Raw genomic sequence first — 19,373 nt, 5'->3', positions numbered from 1 at the left:
GACACGGGTGCTTGTAGTGTATATTAGACCATCAATATACCTACTGCCTCCCCGTGTCTGTTGTCGCTTGAAAATAATAAGCAAAGAGAAGCACAATGGAGAGAAACAAGTTAGCGAGACATGACACACTGGGGAAGGGGGGGTGGTGGTTTGTAAATGTCTTTACAACACTGGACAGGCACCAGGACTACACAACACACAAAGACACAATCAATATTAGGGGAAATGGTTTAATTTGGAGACAGAGGCAAAGAAACACACCACACATGAACAAACATTGACCAAAAAGAAGACCGAGTCTCTCGGCTACACACTCCGCTATGGGAAAACAGAAAACTCTACACAGGTAAAAGCAAGGCTGAAACTCAACAACAGATAGTTAACTGCTCAACTAAGACAATTATCCACACAAGTTGTCTAAATCCTGATGACCATTAAACTATGTGGACAGCACAAATACTAACATGAAACTTACCACGATTTAGAGGATCCCAACCCCCCCGAAATGAAATTGAATAACGAAGTGAGGAACATGTAGAGATCCAAATAAATCAAATCAGGCATCTTTTAGAGACAAAAACTAGTGACCAAAAAATTGCTTGACACCACCAAGAGGCCAAACTCAAGACCTAGTCAAGGCGAGGCCACATTGAGAGGCCAGACAATTTTTTTCCAATATAGATTTTTTTTTCTTTAATTTCCAATATAAAAAGCTTCACTGGTACAAAATACATATGAACAACCAGTTGTAGAAATTGGAAAGCCTGTTTATGTCATTTTGTTTTTTTCAAATCCCACCCAGTTCAAAAAGTTGATAAAACAGAAAAACTACTGTATGTATACAGATCACATCAAGATGCACCCACTTTGGCTTTCATCAAGACAACACAAACATCTATCAAATTATTGGTGGAACATGAACAAAGTCCTATCGATTATCAGACAAGAAAATAACACAGGATAAGATTTTTTTTTTTTTTTTGGACCAAGACAATATCTAGAGATGCAAAGCTACCACACTGTCAAAAATAGCACTTCAGAATATGAAAGAATAGAAGAAAGTGATTGTTAAGATCCTACAGTTGAATGGGATTTGTGATGGAAGCCCCTGAAGTGAGTCAAGTTGCTAATCGGACCGGTGTGTACTGTACATTGTGCTTTTATTCATTCAAAAGTAACACTTCACCATACACTGTATATAGCGATAGGGCTGCAATCGGTTCAGTGTTGACAGACGTAACAAATCTATCATTTTAAGGTGAATGGTCTGATTAACACGGCACCCAAGTTGTCTTTGTACTTGAGATTTTGGTTGATACTCATTTATTCAAATTCAACAGCTTTCCTCTCACATCTGACCATCACCAGTTGTTCTACACATTGTGGTTTTGTATCGCAAAGTGTTACAGTACATCTGTTTTACACTCACTAACAAAGAGGTTTATCCTTCAACTGTTTAGGGAAGTTTTATTGTTTATCTACATAAATCTTTACCAATTTGTTCAAATCCAGTACATCACAATACACATTTACCAATAACTCAACACACAGAGAGTGGGGGGAAAACATGAGCAGGTGACAGAGCTTTCATGACACTGGCATAAATAGACAAAAAGGCGAACTGCAGCAATCTCTAACCAAGGCCTAATAGGATGTGTAGGCAGTTTCTAGACGTATATGGCACTTTGAATATTGTATTGCATTTGGATAGAAAAAACACACTGCAAAAAGCACATGCCCATATTAAAAAGTGAAATTAGTGGTACCTTGATAATTTGGGATATATATCACACACACAACATTCCGCAAAAGTGAATATTTCCCATAATTGTGCTTAACTTCTCCTAACAAAAACTACAACACTTTCTCAAGTTACTATGTCAAATTTGGTACCATTTTTTGGAATTTTTTAACGTTAAATTGGAGAAAGAAAAAAATCCAAACCGAAACGTGTCAGATGGTTAACAATTGTGCATTTTGTGTCTTAATCTCTTGTGTGATCTAGTAACACACACACAAAAAACCCTGAGTTGACAACTCTTTAGCGCCATCAGGTACGCAGTTTTTGGGAACCCTTCTTTGGGGGTGATGCGGTGCAGTTGTAATTACCAGGGTTGTCTCAACTTGCAGTACAACAGACATAAAATCCCCCCCCCCCCCTACCCCGCCCCCAATAAAAAACATAGTGTAAACCTTGTGCTGAAAAAATGGAATGTATTTGTAAACCAACACTGCTGTGGTGGATTTAGTAGGGTTAATGTGCTGTGCTGGGTGTATGACTGAAACGTGATTATCGGAAGTCACTTAAAAAGAACAATTTAAATCAGCAAACAAAATGTATGCGAGTATGTGTGTCTGTAAAATGTGCAGAGACCCACAGGTTGTGTGTGTTGTGTCCAAGTGATCTCTTCTTCAGGGGCTCCCACATTTGCGATCACAAAAAAAAATGTGTTTTGTGTCTGGTGGTGCATGTCTGTGTGTGTGTGTGTGTGTGTGTGTGTGCAAGTTGCTGTGTAAAGAAAACTGGGTACTATCACAGGAAACAATATTGTGTGAATTTAAAACACTGTCTGTGAGTTTGACACATGGGCACTTAACAACAAAAAAAAAACATTGTCTGGCATCTATGTTATTAACAGACATTGTAAATAATTATCTTTCAATATGAGGCATCCGTACTAAACCAAAGTGAAACATCAATTAATTAATCAAATTATTAACAAGAAATTCACCAAAATGCAACAAGACGTACCGTAGAAATTTAACACTAAATTTAACTTCTTTTTTTTAAATGCAGGAAAAAGAATGAGCCTATATACTCAAGATGTGACCCTATAAATGATACTTGAAAAGAAAGTACTTTTTTCCCAGAAGTTGAAATTACAATTAATGCAGAGAGGAATCTTTGACTTAAGTATGCGTTTACTTCACTAGAAATGACCCTTAAAAGGCTGTGCTGATCGAGCAAACTGATTTTAGTCCTCTTTAAAAACGTAATACACTGAAGACCCCCCGACATAGATGACATTACAACATAATCTACAAAAAACCCAAAGTTTGCCTGGGTTTCTGTTAGTTAAACTTCTATAGATTCAATGGTATAAAATATAGGTAATCTAAGTGTGCATTTAAACCACAGATTGTCTATTTGTGAATCAGTTCTAAAAAAGTTGACTCATGTAGGTAGTCATTTCTCTAAACAGAGCAAATGTACCTTTTATTGTGCCGTCAATATTTCGAAAAGAAAAAAAAAGAAAAAAGGTAAATACACTGAATATTTTCGTAAATGAAAAAAAAAAGATATATTTTTTTTAAACAGCCTCGGTGAAAATCTTTACACTGCCCGCAAAATGTAGAAACCATTACAGAGCACTGAGGGGTTTTACTGATCAGACTTTCAAAAGTGTTGGAAAGTGGTCTATAGCATTTTTTTTTTTTTAGAAGCCAACATATTGCTAATGGCACCAAATAGCACAGCTGTGTGCCAATCCCTGTATTCAACTTTCAAGTGAACTTTACTGAGAGAGGTAAAAAGAAAGCAACATAAAAAACAAGCAAAATTAAAAATAAAAAAAAAGAAATCCCACAGGCTTTAAAACATTTGCAAAAAAAAAAAAAAGTCTCTTAAATGAATTGAGCGTAGGTAAGTTTTCACATTGATTTGCTTGACCTCTCTCCCACCTGTCACATTTTTATACAGAAAAAACAAAAAAAGGAATATACATGCAGAAATCAGGTTGAGCTAAGGTCAAGGGTCAGTGGGTGGCCAGGTATTGGTCAGGCGAGCTTAGAGAGACATCACAGACAATGGTGGGATGATGAGGCCAGGAGTTTGGCTTGGCTTTCAACACCATGAAGACATGCTAGGCTAATGATGAGCAAACAGGCATGGAGATTTGTTCTAAAAAGGAAGAAAAACATGAAAGGAAGAGAGGGAGAGAGAAAAGAGAAAGAGGAGAGAGAAAGTTAGGGCCACAGCACAAGAACCTTTTAGCCATGAGGCACAACCAACAAAAACAATGCCGATCACCACATAAGGACAGTGGGGTACATTTCCCCGCCCCCCCGGACACACAAAACAATACAAAGATTTAAGGAAGTGACACCACCAGATGTATGGTAGAGACTCCGACATGCACAAACAGTATACTTGGCACCCAAAGAGATCCATCTAGAGCCAGTCCCTTTTGGGAGACTTGGAGGATGGATGGAATGACTGGAAGAGGTTGTTAATAGAGAAAGAGAGAGGTAGCCTAGCTTAACATGGCTTAGATAGTGAGAGGGAGGGAGAGTGAGAGTGAGAGTGAGCGAGACACAGAGAGAGAGAGAGAGAGAGAGAGAGAGAGAGAGAGAGAGAGAGAGAGAGAGAGAGAGAGAGAGAGAGAGAGAGAGAGAGAGAGAGAGAGAGAAAGAGAGAGAGAGAGAGAGAGAAAGGTAGAGTGCAAAAGATTCTCACATATTAGAGGTGACAAACAGATGAACGCGACAGACTACATGTAAAGACCCAAACAAAGGCTGAAGCTCTGGGCTCGGGGTTTACTTGGACTGGCTTCAGCCCTTTTTAGACAACAACTGATCCTTAGTCAACCTGTCTAGCTTGACCTGAAGGCAATGAAATGGTACAGAAAATACACCTGATGCTCTCCTCTCAATACAAATGACACAAAATACCTCCAGCAAACACTGACTCCAGTGATAGTCATAAATAATCATATAAATTAAAACATTTTATACGATTCAAATTACATGATGAAACCGCAGGAATGGGATACAGTAAAATATGGAAAGAACATTGCAACCATTTTTAGGGATAGGATGAGTCTCCCTCCAGTGGTGGGCGTGGGTGAAGACAAGCCCCCCCTCTCCCCCCGCCCCAGTGAGTCTCTGCTGTGGTGACCTTGGCTGGAGGGTGAACTTACCCTAGCAGTGCTAGCATGAGAGCTGGGGAGGGGGGGGAGGCCCCGGGGCTAGGATCAGTAGGGTTTGCTGTCGTTCTTGGAGCGCTTCAGCTGAACCTTCAGCCTCTTCATGCCAATCTGGAAACCGTTCATGGCCTGGATGGCGGCTTGCGCTGACACCGGATTGTCATAGCTGACAAACCCTGGAGAACAAGAGGGAGAGGGGAGGAGTTATATAATAACGTAGTGCTAATGTAGTGCTAACTATTTACAGTTGTAGCATTTCTGTGTTACATTCTGCTAAACTCAAAACAAAAAGGCACTTGAGCTGCCCAATGTCTCGCCATGATTACATTATATATTGAACATAACCGTTTACGCTAATTATGTCATTAATTAAGCTAATTAATGCATTATTATAGCACATATTTCTATGTCAACGTGCTTGTATCATGTACTGTGTCAGTTCTTGTGTTCACAAGAATGTGTCTACACACAGACACACACACACACACACAGACGCCACCATGACGACATAATGTCCCGCATACCATGTATCATGGTGGTGGAACATAACAATCAATCAATAAAATCACTATCAAGAGGCATTCAGAGACCAATGATGCCAATGTTTCCCAATTTCTTCATTTCCTATTTTACTATTATTGTTTTTATGCCTTATTGTAAAAGCACTTTGTAAACTCTCCCTTCAGTTAACTGCTATATGAATACAGTTTGTTATTATTATTACAATAATTCAGATGGTCAGCTCCTGTTGTCTACGAGATAGAGGTGCACATACCAAAGCACTTGCTCAGATTGGTCTGTTTGTCGATGAAGACTTTGGCAGATACCACATTTCCAAAAGGCATGAACATCTGCAGGATGTCCTGGTCCCCAAACTCCTGGGGGAGGTGGTAGATGAACAGGTTGGCCCCCTCTGGCCCTACACCAGTAAGGAGAAAAGACGGGAAACAAGTTTGAGACACAAATGTAGTGGAACAGAAAATGTATTCTTTTGCGCTGGACAGTGCAAATCTGCAAGTTTATTTAGAAAACTTGACAAAATAGGTTCATCAAATTATATTAAAGACTGAAACCAAGACAGAACAAACATCATATATTTCAAAATACAAGTCCAGGGTGTATCAGTGTGTCGAAGGTCGACTCACCTTCCTTCTGGCTGCCAGCAGCGCTCTGCTGCAGGAGAGACTGTCCGTAGAGGGAGGGCAGGGCGGAGGCTGTGTACTGCTGCATCCCTGAGTAGGCCTGGGTCAGGGCGTCCATGGAGCTGGCCGACCCGTTGGCCATAGAGGCTCCCAGGCCTCCATTCATGGCCCCCATACCTGAAAAACACAAATAAATATATTTGCTACACACTCGTAACCCATAACCATTTTCTGCATGTTATAAAAGATCTGCACCAAATAGAGGTGGGGACTTGAGTCACATGACTTGGACTCTAGTCACAATTTTAATTGCTTGAGACTTGACTTGGGTTCTGGTGACTTGGGATTTGACTTTGATGACTTGAAAAGGCTTCTAAAGTTTTGACAAAAGATATTGCGTTTGTGTAAGTAACTTGGATAGTAAGTTATGAGATTTGTTCTACCAGACAACGGAATTTAATTTCTGTTTTCTGATTTTGTATGGAATGATTGAATTTATTGAAGTTGAAACCGATTGTAGAAATAAAATATATGTCAAACATATGATGCACCAAGCTTTTATACTATTAAAATGATATTGCATTTAAATGTATGGAATTTTTTGTTTTCTTAAAGATATTAAATTGATACTGGACTCTTGATTTGTTTCCGACTTAACTTGGTGTTCTACATTTAGACTTGAGACTTGAGCCTCAAGACTTGAGACTGACTTGGGACTCGAGCAAAGTTGACTTGGTCACACCTCCGGTACAAAGTATTTAAAATGTGTCTATTTCTATTTATATAGTCTATTTCAATGATAGGTATTGTCAAGCTAAACATTCTGTACACAGAATAAAAGACCCATAATTGAAGTTGGTGTAAACAAAACAATATCTAGGTGAAATCTATTTTTTAGCCATTAGCCAGCTATTCAGGAGGAGCTTCTTTACCAGTGACGCTGCCGGTGAGAGCGTTAAGGTTGTTGAGGCCCACAGAGGTCCCAGTGAGACCCTGCAGGGTGCCCAGAGATGCCAGTGTGTTCATCGCAGCACCCGCACTGGAACCCACTGTTGTACCAGCTGCTGGGGAGCACAGTAAAAAGGACAAGCAGGTTACCACAGGGGTGACTCTCTCATGTTCACAACACTCCATATCACTCTAAATGTTTGGCATCCTTGCCGCAAATTGTTATGGTTATGAGAGGGTGACACAGCAGTCAGGGTGTAGTTAAAAATCTGTCCCTTAATGAGGAGAGGTCATTACCGTAGCAGCAATATGCTAAACTCAGACAGATGGAGCCAATGTATATTTACACAGATTAAAGGGGAATGGGGGCTCTCATAAAAAAATTTTATGAGGGTGATTAACTCCCATAAAATAAATGAGGGATGGCCAAGGGCCGTTAGGCAAATAGTGGATGGAGGAGGGTTGCAGAGCTATTGGTAGGTACAATAATAGTTGCTAAATGTGGTTCTGTATAGCTCAATCGGTGGAGCACTTAGGTTTAGTTTATTTGCACACACATATAACATTCCCCAAAGACATGACCAAGACATGGGTGAATTGTGCAACAGAAATCAAATGAGAAAAAAAAAAACTCAGCAAGGAGAAAAAAAAAAAAAAAAATCCATAAACAAATAAAGTAAATAAATTAAAATAACCATGATGCAGGGCTAGGGATTTGATTCACACTGGAGGCTAAATATGTACATGCTCACGGTACGCATTATGCCAAACTGCATAACTTGTCATGTCAACGCTAAATTACCTGGACTAGCCAGAGCTCCCAGGGCTCCGTTTGCAGACAGGGGGTTGGTGGAGGACGGGCTGCCAGTGCTCTGGGCTGCAGCCGCAGCAGCAGCTAACGTGGCCAGGTTCTGCAGCTGCAGGGGATTCACACCTGGAGGGAATGGAAAAACACTAGAGCTGATTATCACATCCAAGAATTCCAAGTTCATACCTGTGTCCTTGCAGAGAACGTTTTTCCTAAGTTGTCTTGGAGAGAACAAACTTCTCAAGAACGCAAGAACAGATAACAAACCTTTACAGTTTGAGATGGACTGTGCCATCAATTAAGACACGTGTACATTTTCTCAGCTATTTCTACCTACCCTGCATTATGCTTTTAGGATGTGATGCATCATTCTCACAATTAATCTTGGGACTTCCCATTCGCTCTTGCTGGTCAAGTTACCATCCGATACATCCTCAATTGGAAAGTTAACTTCAAGGATTTTTTTAGAGCTCAGCTGGGGATAGCTTCTTTGAACTGACTATACTAACGAATCCAAGCAGAATGTCCATAGTAGCTTCACACTGGTTTGTTGGTGGTATGGGCATTAGCTGTCACTTTGTCCCAAAGGTTTGAACAAAACGATTAGCAGAATAAATGAGTTTCAACTTATTCAAAACTCCAGTTACATGTCAACTCAAGTGTAATTCACTTAACATTTTTCACAGGTGTACTTACACCTTAATTCACCATCACTGATACGACGCAAGCAGAGTGTGTAGTTAACACAGCAAACTGCAATGCAGCTTACAAGTCAAGTTATGAAAGGATCACTGTGGTACAACCTCAAACAACAATTTTGAATAAACACTTGGCTGTATTGTAGAAAATGGTCTGCTTCCCTAACAAGTACTTCTGATTTGAGAGCAAAACTATGCAAATATTTCTCTGAGCAATGCATGCTTGGTAAACAGGACTGGCTGTGCAGTTACCACTGCACTTTCACTAGCTCATTCTGTGTGGTCTCCTATGGTTTTATTATTGTTATTACATTACCCGCTTTACTTACCTTCTAACATTCTAAATATCTTTGTTAAGTGATACTTTTGTGGTACTTGGTATAAAAAATGACCGCACATTGTACGAGATCAAATCAAAAGATCACGCCTGGTCTAAGGCCATATTATTGAGGGAGACAAGAAATAAGACATCAGATCCAATCATGTAAGACTTCTTCCCAAAGACACAAAATTATTTTTAACATAAGAAATGTGACAGCCCCACAAACTCTGTCATTATAATGCAGCCTGGAGACTGCAGTTTCTTGCTTTAAGTCATACCACATTTTTTCCACAAGTTAAAATCCTCTTCTGCCTCATTAATTCGGTAATTTGATATAGTCATGTTGATGTGCTGCGTGTTTGTCCTTAGCAGCCTGCGAAGGCCTAGAATAGCAGCATTGATTAATGTGCCGATGATCTCATTAAAGAGAAATGTGATTTGGCAGTAGTAAAACTATGTGGGCGTAGAGGACTGAGTCACAAGGTTGTTGACATGAAAAGTGTCAGTTCGTTCATTTGTGGATGATGATATGAGGACAGCTGTCTTGACGACTGGAAGGATCAACTCACCTCCTAGCCTCTGAATACCACTGAAACTGCCCTGGTTACTGGTAGATGTAGCCTGCTGGAGCAACTGTTGAGGAGAGAAGGAGAGAAATGTTGACTTCAGAATCAAAGAGGAAAAGGGACTTGTGGTGTTAAGGGCCGCACACTGACGGGTAAATTGATAATCTTGATTATTTTGCCTAATATTATAATCACAATTATTGGTCTCAATGAATTTGGGAACAAAATTACGCCGACTCATTGTTTAGTGTTCCTATTACAGACTGCTGCACCAATCTTGGCTTTCATGCAGTCATCTAATTTGTGCCGTTTATTTTTGTGGTGAGGGGACTGAAAAGATAGAAAGTCATAAATACTTTGAGGTGCAGCAACAACTTTGAGGCAAAGTTTATATAGAATCTCTGCTTGTTTGACGCCATCTGCTTTGTAATCAAAATATTTCCAAATGACAAATGATTATTCGTTTTTAGACACTAAAACTATTTTTTGTTCGCACTCAGTGGTGGGAGTTGCCTCTACTGTCAGGATTTGTTCATCCTTAAGTGACATTTGGATTGATGAAACTACCATCTTATCAGTTTTTGCAATTCACTACTTGAAATGCAAGGCTATGAATTTCTCTCGCCAGCAACACGTTTAGCTCAACTGTTCAGAGCAACGTCCATGCATGCTTGAATCATGTGGAATGGCACATGTAAACACAAGTACACCTTGTGCTGCACACTCGATAACTGTGATTGGTTGCAGTTGGCTCACTGGCTCCGATTCAGACTTGGCGCATGCAAGGCATACACCTACGTCCCTCAGCCAAGACAAAAACTACATGAGCCAAGATACTCGTATTCTGACTCGTGCCACCTGGGAACGTGAATATTTACCCCTCTCTCGCACTTGCCTACTGGGTTGCCAGGCTTCTGATATGAGTACATTTTTGCAGATTGGCGCTCTCAGCAGGCCAGTCACATTCCCTCTGAGAGAAGCACTTGCCTTTAATTTCGAGAAATTGGAAAATCTATAAGCCTAAAGAGAAACGTAGTGTAGATCAAATAGGCCTAAAAGCAGTGCCATATTTCCAATTATATGACAGCCTTTTATTTATTAGCATATTATATATGCATGTTTGTTCATTAGGCCTATAATAGGCTAATCTATGTTTTTATTTCATTTTATTTCAATATCAAGTGTTATGATTGGAAAACGGTTTATGGTCTAAAAAGGTGATACTGAATACAATTAAGCTAAATAAAAAGAAGCTGTTGTCTTTATAGTGGTTATTGAATGCAAGCCTAATCAAAAACGCATAGTGGCCGCTGTACTTCAGCCACCTTTTCTCCAGAGAAGACATGGCGTAATAGAAAAGAACCATCGCTGCACCTCTTCTTAGGAAAACTCCGCCTCACACGCGTAGCTGCTCGAGAGGTGCCAAGCGAGAGCTTCGGTGCACAGACAAGGGTGAAGTCTGAATGCTGACTTGCACAATTTTGTGGATAAATCCCCTGCACGCTTATCTCAGCTCAGAATATGAGCCATTGTGAATACAGAGGCCGTTCTAAATGACATTAGATTTAACGTTCACATATAGTCAAACTCAATAATTATTAATTGGGGAAACTAAAATTGCGACATATGATTATACATGAGTAATTATGCAGCCCAACGGGGTCGAGTATGTGGCTAACACTTACAGCCAGGTACTGTGGTGTGAGAGCCCCCAGGCCGGCCAGGTTGCCCCAGGTGGAGGCGCTGTTGAGCTGCTGAATTTGCTGAGCTAGCTGCTGTTGCAGGCGCCGCTGCTCCTTATCTCTCTGTGTGTCGGCAAACTTCACCACCATGGGGGAGGAACAGCCCTGGAGCAGTGAGGAAGGAAGAGAGGTTAGACCTGTTCAGTAGCACACACGCAAATAGATCCATACTTTCATTAGCAATGCTAGGGCGCAGTCATTGCAGGGGATTCTTTTTTTTTTTTTTTTTTAAAAAGGGAGAAATCGTCTATGCCTCAAGACAGTGTTTTTTAATGTCTGTTGCATTCATATCAAAGCTAACACACAGAGGACAATTGCCATGCATAACTAAGCCAGGCCACATTCCAAAAGGAGCACGGGACAATGCTGCAGACAGTGAATCTTTTTAGCTCTTGGAGGACCTGAATAGAGTCCACACACAGGCAGACAGGAGATGGAGACAAGACTTAAAACAGACATTCAAACAAGGATATGTCAGCAGACATGAACAAGAAACAGACATTTGAAAGAAAACCGCATAGCACACAATCTCGCAAACAGACAGCCACATATTGTTCAGACGGACGCACGGACGCACAGACATGCGGTGTCAAGTGTTTTGTGAGTTGAGAGGCAGACAGGGACCAGGCTGGACAGGGAAAATGGCTTCTGCACCAGCAGCACCTCCCATGGCAGCTGGGAATTGGGGAGGTAATGATATGGGGGAAATAGGTGGCACCACCGCTGGGGCCTGCTTTTAATCTGGGAAGATGAGTGTTATGTTTGGTTGGGCTCCTAATTAGACTTGGTCGGATGCTTCACTGGGGAGCTTCTGACCTGCTAGCTGTCAAATTACTGCTGCTCCACTTCCTCAAAGACTCCACTGGATACACGAGGACATGGACCCAGTTTTTGAAGAAATCAAATAGGGCAATTGCTCCAGTCTAGGCTAATTCTTTGTTAACCTATATTCAATGGAGTGGTCTCTTTTCCCTGTGGTCCAAAATATGGATTTATTATGGGAGGCTGAGACAGCTAGGCTCAGTGGTGTATTATCTGAATCAATAAATGAGATGCATTTAGTTCTGTCTAAAATAAGAGATGAAAGCAATTCTCGTCATGTCCTGTTAGCTCTGGATTCAGCTGCTATGTGAGAGGCAATGCTTCAAGTTTTATTCAATTATTTTGCAGACGACAATGTAATTTTGTAATTAGCAATAGTGGCTTTGGAAATGACTCATGCTCTATGATGAATGGATGCCTTCTGCTTGGCAAGGTTCTCCATCTTTCCAACACAAGGGGGCAGCAGAATGTATGAGGGGGGAGGGGGGAATGAGAAATAGGTGCTAAGGGGTACAGTACCTCCATAGTCTGAGAGTGATGCATGGTTTTGATTGCATTCTGTGCCATTGCCCTGGTAGCAAATGTGACAAACGCACAGCCTGTAGGGGGGGAACAATAGGAGAGGGGAGAGGAGGGAGGGAGGGACAAGAAGAAACAAAACAAGACAAAAGGTTTGGACAACTCGTTATGAACCCCAAAAAAACACATTGTACAGAGAATGGCAACTCCCAAGCACACAGAACCACCCTCACTGGTTAGCACATGGAGAAAGAACACAACAAGGAGAACAGTAACACGTCACATGAGCACAGTGATCGACGGATTAAATCACCACCCAGAGAGGCTTGTATGTGTGTGGTGTCATGGTGAAACAGTCAACGTGATTATGTAGACATATAACGCACACATAAATACACACTGAAAGGCTTTGGGTGGACTAAAATACATAGATTTGTAATTACACAAACACTGTAGGGAGTGAGGTCCGTTTCAAATCGCAATTACAACACATACATTTACTAGAGAGAGCAGAAACTCATTGCTCAGGTCTGCTTCGATAGTTCATCTCCGTTACGGGTTTTATCGTGTACATCAGCACACGAGCCTTGTGCCGCCTGCTATCTTTGGGGTCTTATGCGGCACAGATAAGCTAGGTAGGAGATGCGGCGGCAGGCTAATTCCAGCCTTTGTGGAGTGTGATGGAGGAGGCGGTAAAGGAGGAGCTGAGCTGAGCCGAGCTGAGCTGCCTGCCAGCTGAGCCCACGAACACCAGCAGCCAGCGGTTGCCAAGGCGACGGCCCATTGTTCCGGACGGCAAGTGCAGTGGCCCTTCACACCGAGATGTGGAGGTGAGTGTCACTGTGACGGGAGGATAGACTATGGGGGTGGAATGGGAAGTGGGCGCCATCGGAGGTGAATAGCACTTGAATGGGTCGTGGGTGGGTGGGTGGGGGTTGGGGGTTGAAATAAAGGGAAAGTAGGCAGGTCCGAATAAATACTTTATGAGAATGTGTATTGGGCTACGCCGAAGGTGGTGGTTGTGAGGCTAGGACTACTGTGGCCATGTTGAGAGCACACCCACCTCTGCTAAGGCCATCTGGTCCCCGGAGAATTCGGCACTCCTCGATCTGTCCGAAAGACGAGAACATCATTCTGACCTCATTCTCCCCGTATTTCTTTGAAACCATTCCGATGAAGAGTTTTCTGTCTTCCACCGCTGGAAAATAGGATGAAAATAGAAGAGGAATTAAGTGAAAGCCAAACAATTATAGAGCTATGAAGGAGCCGATTGCATCAGGCACTAAATCTTCCACCTCTCTTTTTCTTGTTCAATCTCTCCCCTTGTCATGCTGGCACATTTTCTGGCTCTCACTCAAGGTGCCAGCCTGTTCTACAAATCTCTCCAACTTGCAGCTTCATTTGTTTCCCTCAGTCTCTAGCTCTCTAGACAGATGACTACTCTATCATCCATTTACGCTCTCCACCAGATCCTCTGTACCTGCTCTACTCTGCTCCCCTTGGTGCCTTTTAAAGCCCTTAATCCTCCTAACCCCTGACACCATATAGAAATTGTGTATTGCTGCACATTCCCCGAGCTAAGTCCAGCTCAGGCCTTCATCTTGGCGTTAAATAGAGACACAATCCAGTTTTCCCCCCCTTCAACCCTCCCTCACCCCATTGATCTTGGGAAAATCGCACACGCCTGAGAATTTTCCATGGCAGACATCAGCTGTGCATCCTCCCTCCGCCACATGTTGACACACACTTTGGCTGGTGTCACACCGCATCTACAATGATGCCACTCACCGTTTGTTTTCTCACTGTCGGCGGGTTTCATCTGGATAGGATGATGCATCTGAAAGACAGGGTAGAGAAACGGTTAACATCGCACCTGTCAATGCTGGCTAACCCAGACACCACCACCAACAACGCGGGTGCTTTATCTCTCATCATGAGGGTCTCGTATCTTAAACCTCTTCCCTCATCATCAAGTATCTCCCTCTCTCTGCCTCTTGCCTTGTTCTCTCCCTCTCAGACTATCATCCCTCACTACAGCCAGCTTCAGGAGGGAAGAAGTGTCTACGAGTTGATGGTGGGGATCAAATTCTCCAGAATCCAATTTCACTTCTCGGTGTAGTGTAGACTTGTGATTGAACATATCGATTCCTCCTGTCAACATCCCTCATCTTCATAGGATCCATTTTACAGAAATCGTTGACACACAAGCCACTTCCATATTGCTTTTAAATGTACAGTGTGCTTTAATAAGGGAGTGTGAGATAATACATGCCTCATACAGACAGAATAAGGCGTGGCAAATCTAAGCTACGACCAAAAAAAAAAATCTCATCTCTATCTGCCTGACATCTCTCAACCTGAAGCTTATTTCCCCTGGCACTTTCTCGAAATGTGTTGATTATATGTGGAAGTGGATGCAGAACACCTGCCTTTGGATCTATCATATTAACGTACAACATAACATACCATTTGGTGGACGCTTTTGTCCGAGGCGACTTGCAGTACTATGAGCGGATGCATTTCTATCATATCACCTGCTATGCAATATGAAAGAAAGAGGAGGAGAAATATATCTGTGCATGAAGTGGCTGGGCAGGCTGTAGTTATGAAATGTGGTGGGGTTTTTTTTTTGAGAAGCACTAAAGAGAAACAGACAGATGGCCCGCTCTGTATGGGAACTGGCTAGCGTCACTGACCAAGGAGAGAGAGGCACAGACGGCAGAGAAGCAGGAACAGGGACACAAGCTTTTCCACTGTCACGCAAAACCAAACTCACTCAACTGCAGTCAATGCCAGTAACAGCATGACTGGGGACTGGGGTTTGAGAGCTGAGCTGTCAGACCACACTTTATTTGAAATGTCTAGCTGATTGATGGTCCTCCAGCGAGCAGACGTAGGCCTGTATGTGCAGCCTGCTACACTCATTTATCAACCTGGTTCAATATTTACCAGTAACTTCACTGACAATAGCTCCTTTTCCAATAGACTAGGCTATTGATTTAATTGAAGACTGGAGTTGTTTGGTATTGATTTAATTGATTGGAAGGAGAGTAATTTTGAACGGGCTATAGGCAGGGCAGATTTGTAGAGGTTTAACGAGCAATTGCACTTGTTCCAGTTGACTGGGCTTTAATCTCTCTAGATAAATCAGGTGAGGAATTAAGAGACCACACTCTCTCTCACTAGGCTTCATTGTTGGGAGACCTGATCCCCCCTCCTTTTATATTTCCAACTTTGGGAAATAAAATGTAGATCTGCATCAATGATTCATGAGGACAAGCATTAATAATTTGTTCCACTTTGTGGCGATGGGGTCCTGCGCTTCAGTGAATAACCTGCCCCCCGGACAAGCACACTCTACCTGACCCTTCTGTGTGTGTGCTGGGGCTCCTGGCTTATCAATTGAGTGTGGTGAGCTGTCTGGCCTGAGCTACGTTCTCAGGCCAGACAGGCGTTCAGTGAGCTGAGAGCTCATTATCGGCCAGCACACAGCTCACAGCCTGCACCAGGGATGTGAAGGGGCTCAAGCAGCTAAAGCAGCCCATACAGTGCTTACTCACCCCACTTAAGGTCTTTATGTTGTGCAGTGCATTCTGGGCCTCCAGTGCGGCTTTTCTTGTATAAAAAGTTACAAAACAGCATCCTGCAGATAGAGAGAGAAACAGGGACAAACAATGGGAGGGGGAGAAAGAGACAAAAACAGCATTAAAAACACAGCACAGCAAGAACAAAAGGTGTTACACCACAGCTGCTCAAGAACAGGAAAGAACCTTAACAGACAAAAGCGTGTTCTATGCACATCACATGTTGGGAACATGTGACGTGATATTCTTAGCGCCGACTGTTACATGGTGTGCACAGTACATGTAGGAGCTTGCAGTGAGGGTAAGGGAGATAACGAGATGGTTGAAGGCTGTGGTGTGACATGGCTACAGAGAAGACCACAGGGTCGGATAGCTGTCAGCAGCCACTGATGTGCGGTGGACAGGTCAACACAGTACGGGCAAGCCAGGGCAAAGAACCCACACATCAACAGAGTGAGTGGTGCTGCATTACATAAGAATACACTCACATAGAGAAACATACACACACACACACACACAGGAAGATGAGAGACATGGAAATGGCACAAAGAGACAGAGAGAGCAGGAGGGAGAGCGAGGAAGAGGAGTCAGGGGAGGAGGGAGGAGGTGTTGGGGGAGGGGGGTGGAGAAAAGAAGAGCAGGGGGGAGGAAAAAAAAAGCCTCTCATCCTTCCGTCCCAGCAGACCGCCAGTGGCGTTCCAGCCTGTCAGTTTCACTGGGCTGGGGAAGTGGAGCACTGCAGCGTCTCTGACCTACATAGTGTGTATTATGCTGTTACTGGAGCTCCCAGGCCGCGGGGAGAGCTGGTGAACTCTAATATGCATCGAGCTGCTCTCTTCTCTCAGAACCAGCTGAGCTCTCTTTCTCTGCTACTTAGCCCTGCCTCCGCTTTACTGGAGCTAAATAAACCATCCAGAGAGGCGTGATAGTTATCAGATGATTTTTTCATAACCTGCAGTAGATGTGACCTAAAAAAAACAACAACAAAAAAACGCAAATCTGATGGCTCCACAATAGATTTGTGGCAAAACAAACAACCAAAACGGAAATGGGATTACAGTGATTCCAACGAATGAATCAAGCAAAAGCAAGATTGGTGACATAAGAGGGGTGTGAAGGGTGTATTATCTGGTGTGCAAACAAAGTATAGGCCAGAGGGCATCAGGCAGCCTTTCTTTGATAAAACTGCCCCCAGTTCTCCCAGCAGGGGTATGACTACCGGTCCTCAGCATGGCATGAGGGGGGAGGAGGAGGGAGGAGAGAAGAGAAGGAGGCCAGTGGAAATGATTGTGGGGTGGGTGGGGGGTGCTGCTCAAACGAATTCACCTCACACAGGCTAGGCGAGGCAAAAGGCCGCTGTGATCAGGCCAGATTATCTATTAGAATACATTAACATGGCATTAACATGTCAATAGGCCATCACAGCTGACACTCCGCCTAGGAACAGGGGAGAGCTTTCTGCTAAAAAAGGGGGCTTTGAACTATTCAGCCACCCAATGAACCGCACAATGTCGGCTGTATACATACCGCATAATCAGCACCCCGGAGAATTAGTCTACCTTTGAAAGCACACACAGGATTATTGGGTGATGTTAGATTTGCGCAAGTTTATGTTAAAGAGTGTCCATGTGAATTCAAGTGCTGTTCCAGTACCAGGCTAAATTTGGAAGAGTGCAAGGCTAGATTGTCACAGCTCAGGAGGTGAGACACACATCTTCTACCTACCAAATCTCAGTGACAACTCTCAAACCACTGGCAGAGCCAGATAGACTCCATACAGACGCTAAATCCCAGCATCAAAGGGGGTCCCACATTAAAACCCAAGAGTGGATTAGGGCTTTAAAGCGTAGCGAGTCACCCAAGTATCGAGGGAATTGAAATTTTGGAAACGTCTCAAACTCAGGATATTTACATCAAGGAAGCTGTCTTTTACTTTATTCACCTGCAGTTAGTTCCGGGAGACTGGGCACTTCCAGTGGCACTCTGCAGCTCTTTGCAGACGGCAGGCTTCCACTTCACTGTCTCCTCTAATTGCAACCTAAACTGAATCGCTCAACTCGAGCACTCTTTCTAAGGTGAGTGCATCGATGGATGTCTTAATGGAAAATTGCAGACGAGTAACACTCTTCCCTACACCCTCCTTTATACAACACTGCTTTTAAACCAGCATGGCTTAGTAAAAAGAACATTTCCATAATGCAGGGTTATGAAAAAGGGTGTTATTTTTTAACCCTGAAACGCAACAGATGATTGAATCATCTCTTCATCGGTAAGCACAAACACAGCTGTATTGCATGTGAACACAAGTAATGCTGTGCATTGCCTCAGGGTATTGTGTTGAAATGCGACAATGGGTGATGGTGGTGATAGTAGGATTTTGTGTTAACAAAAATTTGCCAAATGCTGGTAAAATTGAACTGTGGCCAGCAAGTTACTCCAGGCTACTAACCACTTTGGCAGGTAACCAACCATCATTTGGATGTCCTAATCTATTAAAAATCTAATTCGCTGATAAAATACTGGAAGTGTCTGACAAATTAACCAGCCACTGTGGGTTAGAAACAAAAAATTAATTTCCAGTCCTGGCAGTACCTTTGCTCTGAGGGGGGTTCTGGGTGCGGTCACGGAGGATGTTGATCTGGTGCACAGCGCCGAAGGGCTCAAAAAGCTCCTTCAGCTCTGTTTCAGACCAGGAGCGTGGGATCTGGCCCACAAACATCTTGATGGAGTCTGGGTCTGGCTGGTCCAAGTGCTCCAGCGACCCGTTCATCTTGCTGCCGTTGCCGTTGCTAAGGGGGAGATGGAAAAAAAAGGTATTTGTAATTAGAATTCTCATTTCAGTCATTTTAAACCAAAATAGGATGGATTCTGTGTTCATCACTGCATCAATCCACTGGAGACGGAACAAAATGCATCAATAATACGACTGGGATTCTGGGATTAATATTTGGACTGGAATGAAAAGTTATGATAAATGTCCAACACTGCCTGCCAAGACATATTTCAGAACCTGAAGCTGTTCATATTTAGTGCGCATACACTGCTGAGTCTACAGCATATAGAAAAATCAAATAGCTTACCCTAACCAGCTAAAAAATATTTGAAAATCAAAAACTGACAGAGCATCTGACAATGCACTTTAAGTAGGCCTCTACACCCTATCAAAGGGGAAAGAGACTAACGGGAAGCCAAGTATATTGAGTTAACTAAATAAAGAGGTGCAAAGCCTACTCCAGAGTGGTGAGGACTACTTAGCCTGATGGCAGTGGAGAGATCAGCATTCTCAGGTTTATTAAA

At 42.8% G+C, this 19,373-nt stretch overlaps 1 protein-coding gene across 2 annotated transcripts in view; it reads right to left on the bottom strand.

Annotated features, from left to right (window-relative positions):
* Positions 1–223: 223 nt before the first annotated feature.
* Positions 224–19,373, bottom strand: part of celf2 (cugbp, Elav-like family member 2) — a 29,577-nt gene continuing 10,427 nt past the window's right edge. Inside the window, exons 2-13 of one of the 2 annotated variants that reach the window (XM_071529386.1) lie at positions 18,669–18,865; positions 16,053–16,135; positions 14,281–14,329; positions 13,556–13,690; positions 12,493–12,572; positions 11,095–11,256; positions 9,413–9,476; positions 7,818–7,949; positions 7,000–7,131; positions 6,071–6,244; positions 5,701–5,844; positions 224–5,101 (exon numbers count right to left, since the gene is read on the bottom strand). In XM_071529386.1, coding sequence (XP_071385487.1) covers positions 4,974–5,101; positions 5,701–5,844; positions 6,071–6,244; positions 7,000–7,131; positions 7,818–7,949; positions 9,413–9,476; positions 11,095–11,256; positions 12,493–12,572; positions 13,556–13,690; positions 14,281–14,329; positions 16,053–16,135; positions 18,669–18,865 — 1,480 coding nt within the window. In that variant the 3' untranslated portion in view covers positions 224–4,973. The remainder of the gene's footprint in view (positions 5,102–5,700; positions 5,845–6,070; positions 6,245–6,999; positions 7,132–7,817; positions 7,950–9,412; positions 9,477–11,094; positions 11,257–12,492; positions 12,573–13,555; positions 13,691–14,280; positions 14,330–16,052; positions 16,136–18,668; positions 18,866–19,373) is intronic. The other variant, XM_071529387.1, reaches the window with a different exon arrangement.

Source organism: Centroberyx affinis, unplaced genomic scaffold (assembly GCF_046629955.1).
Source record: "Centroberyx affinis isolate AG114_WGS23_722 - 3 ecotype Tasmania unplaced genomic scaffold, CSIRO-AGI_Caff_v1 ptg001782l_1, whole genome shotgun sequence".
NCBI lineage: Eukaryota > Metazoa > Chordata > Actinopteri > Beryciformes > Berycidae > Centroberyx > Centroberyx affinis.
The sequence above is the reverse complement of the archived record's forward strand: the minus strand, read 5'-3'. Positions and strand labels throughout refer to the sequence as shown.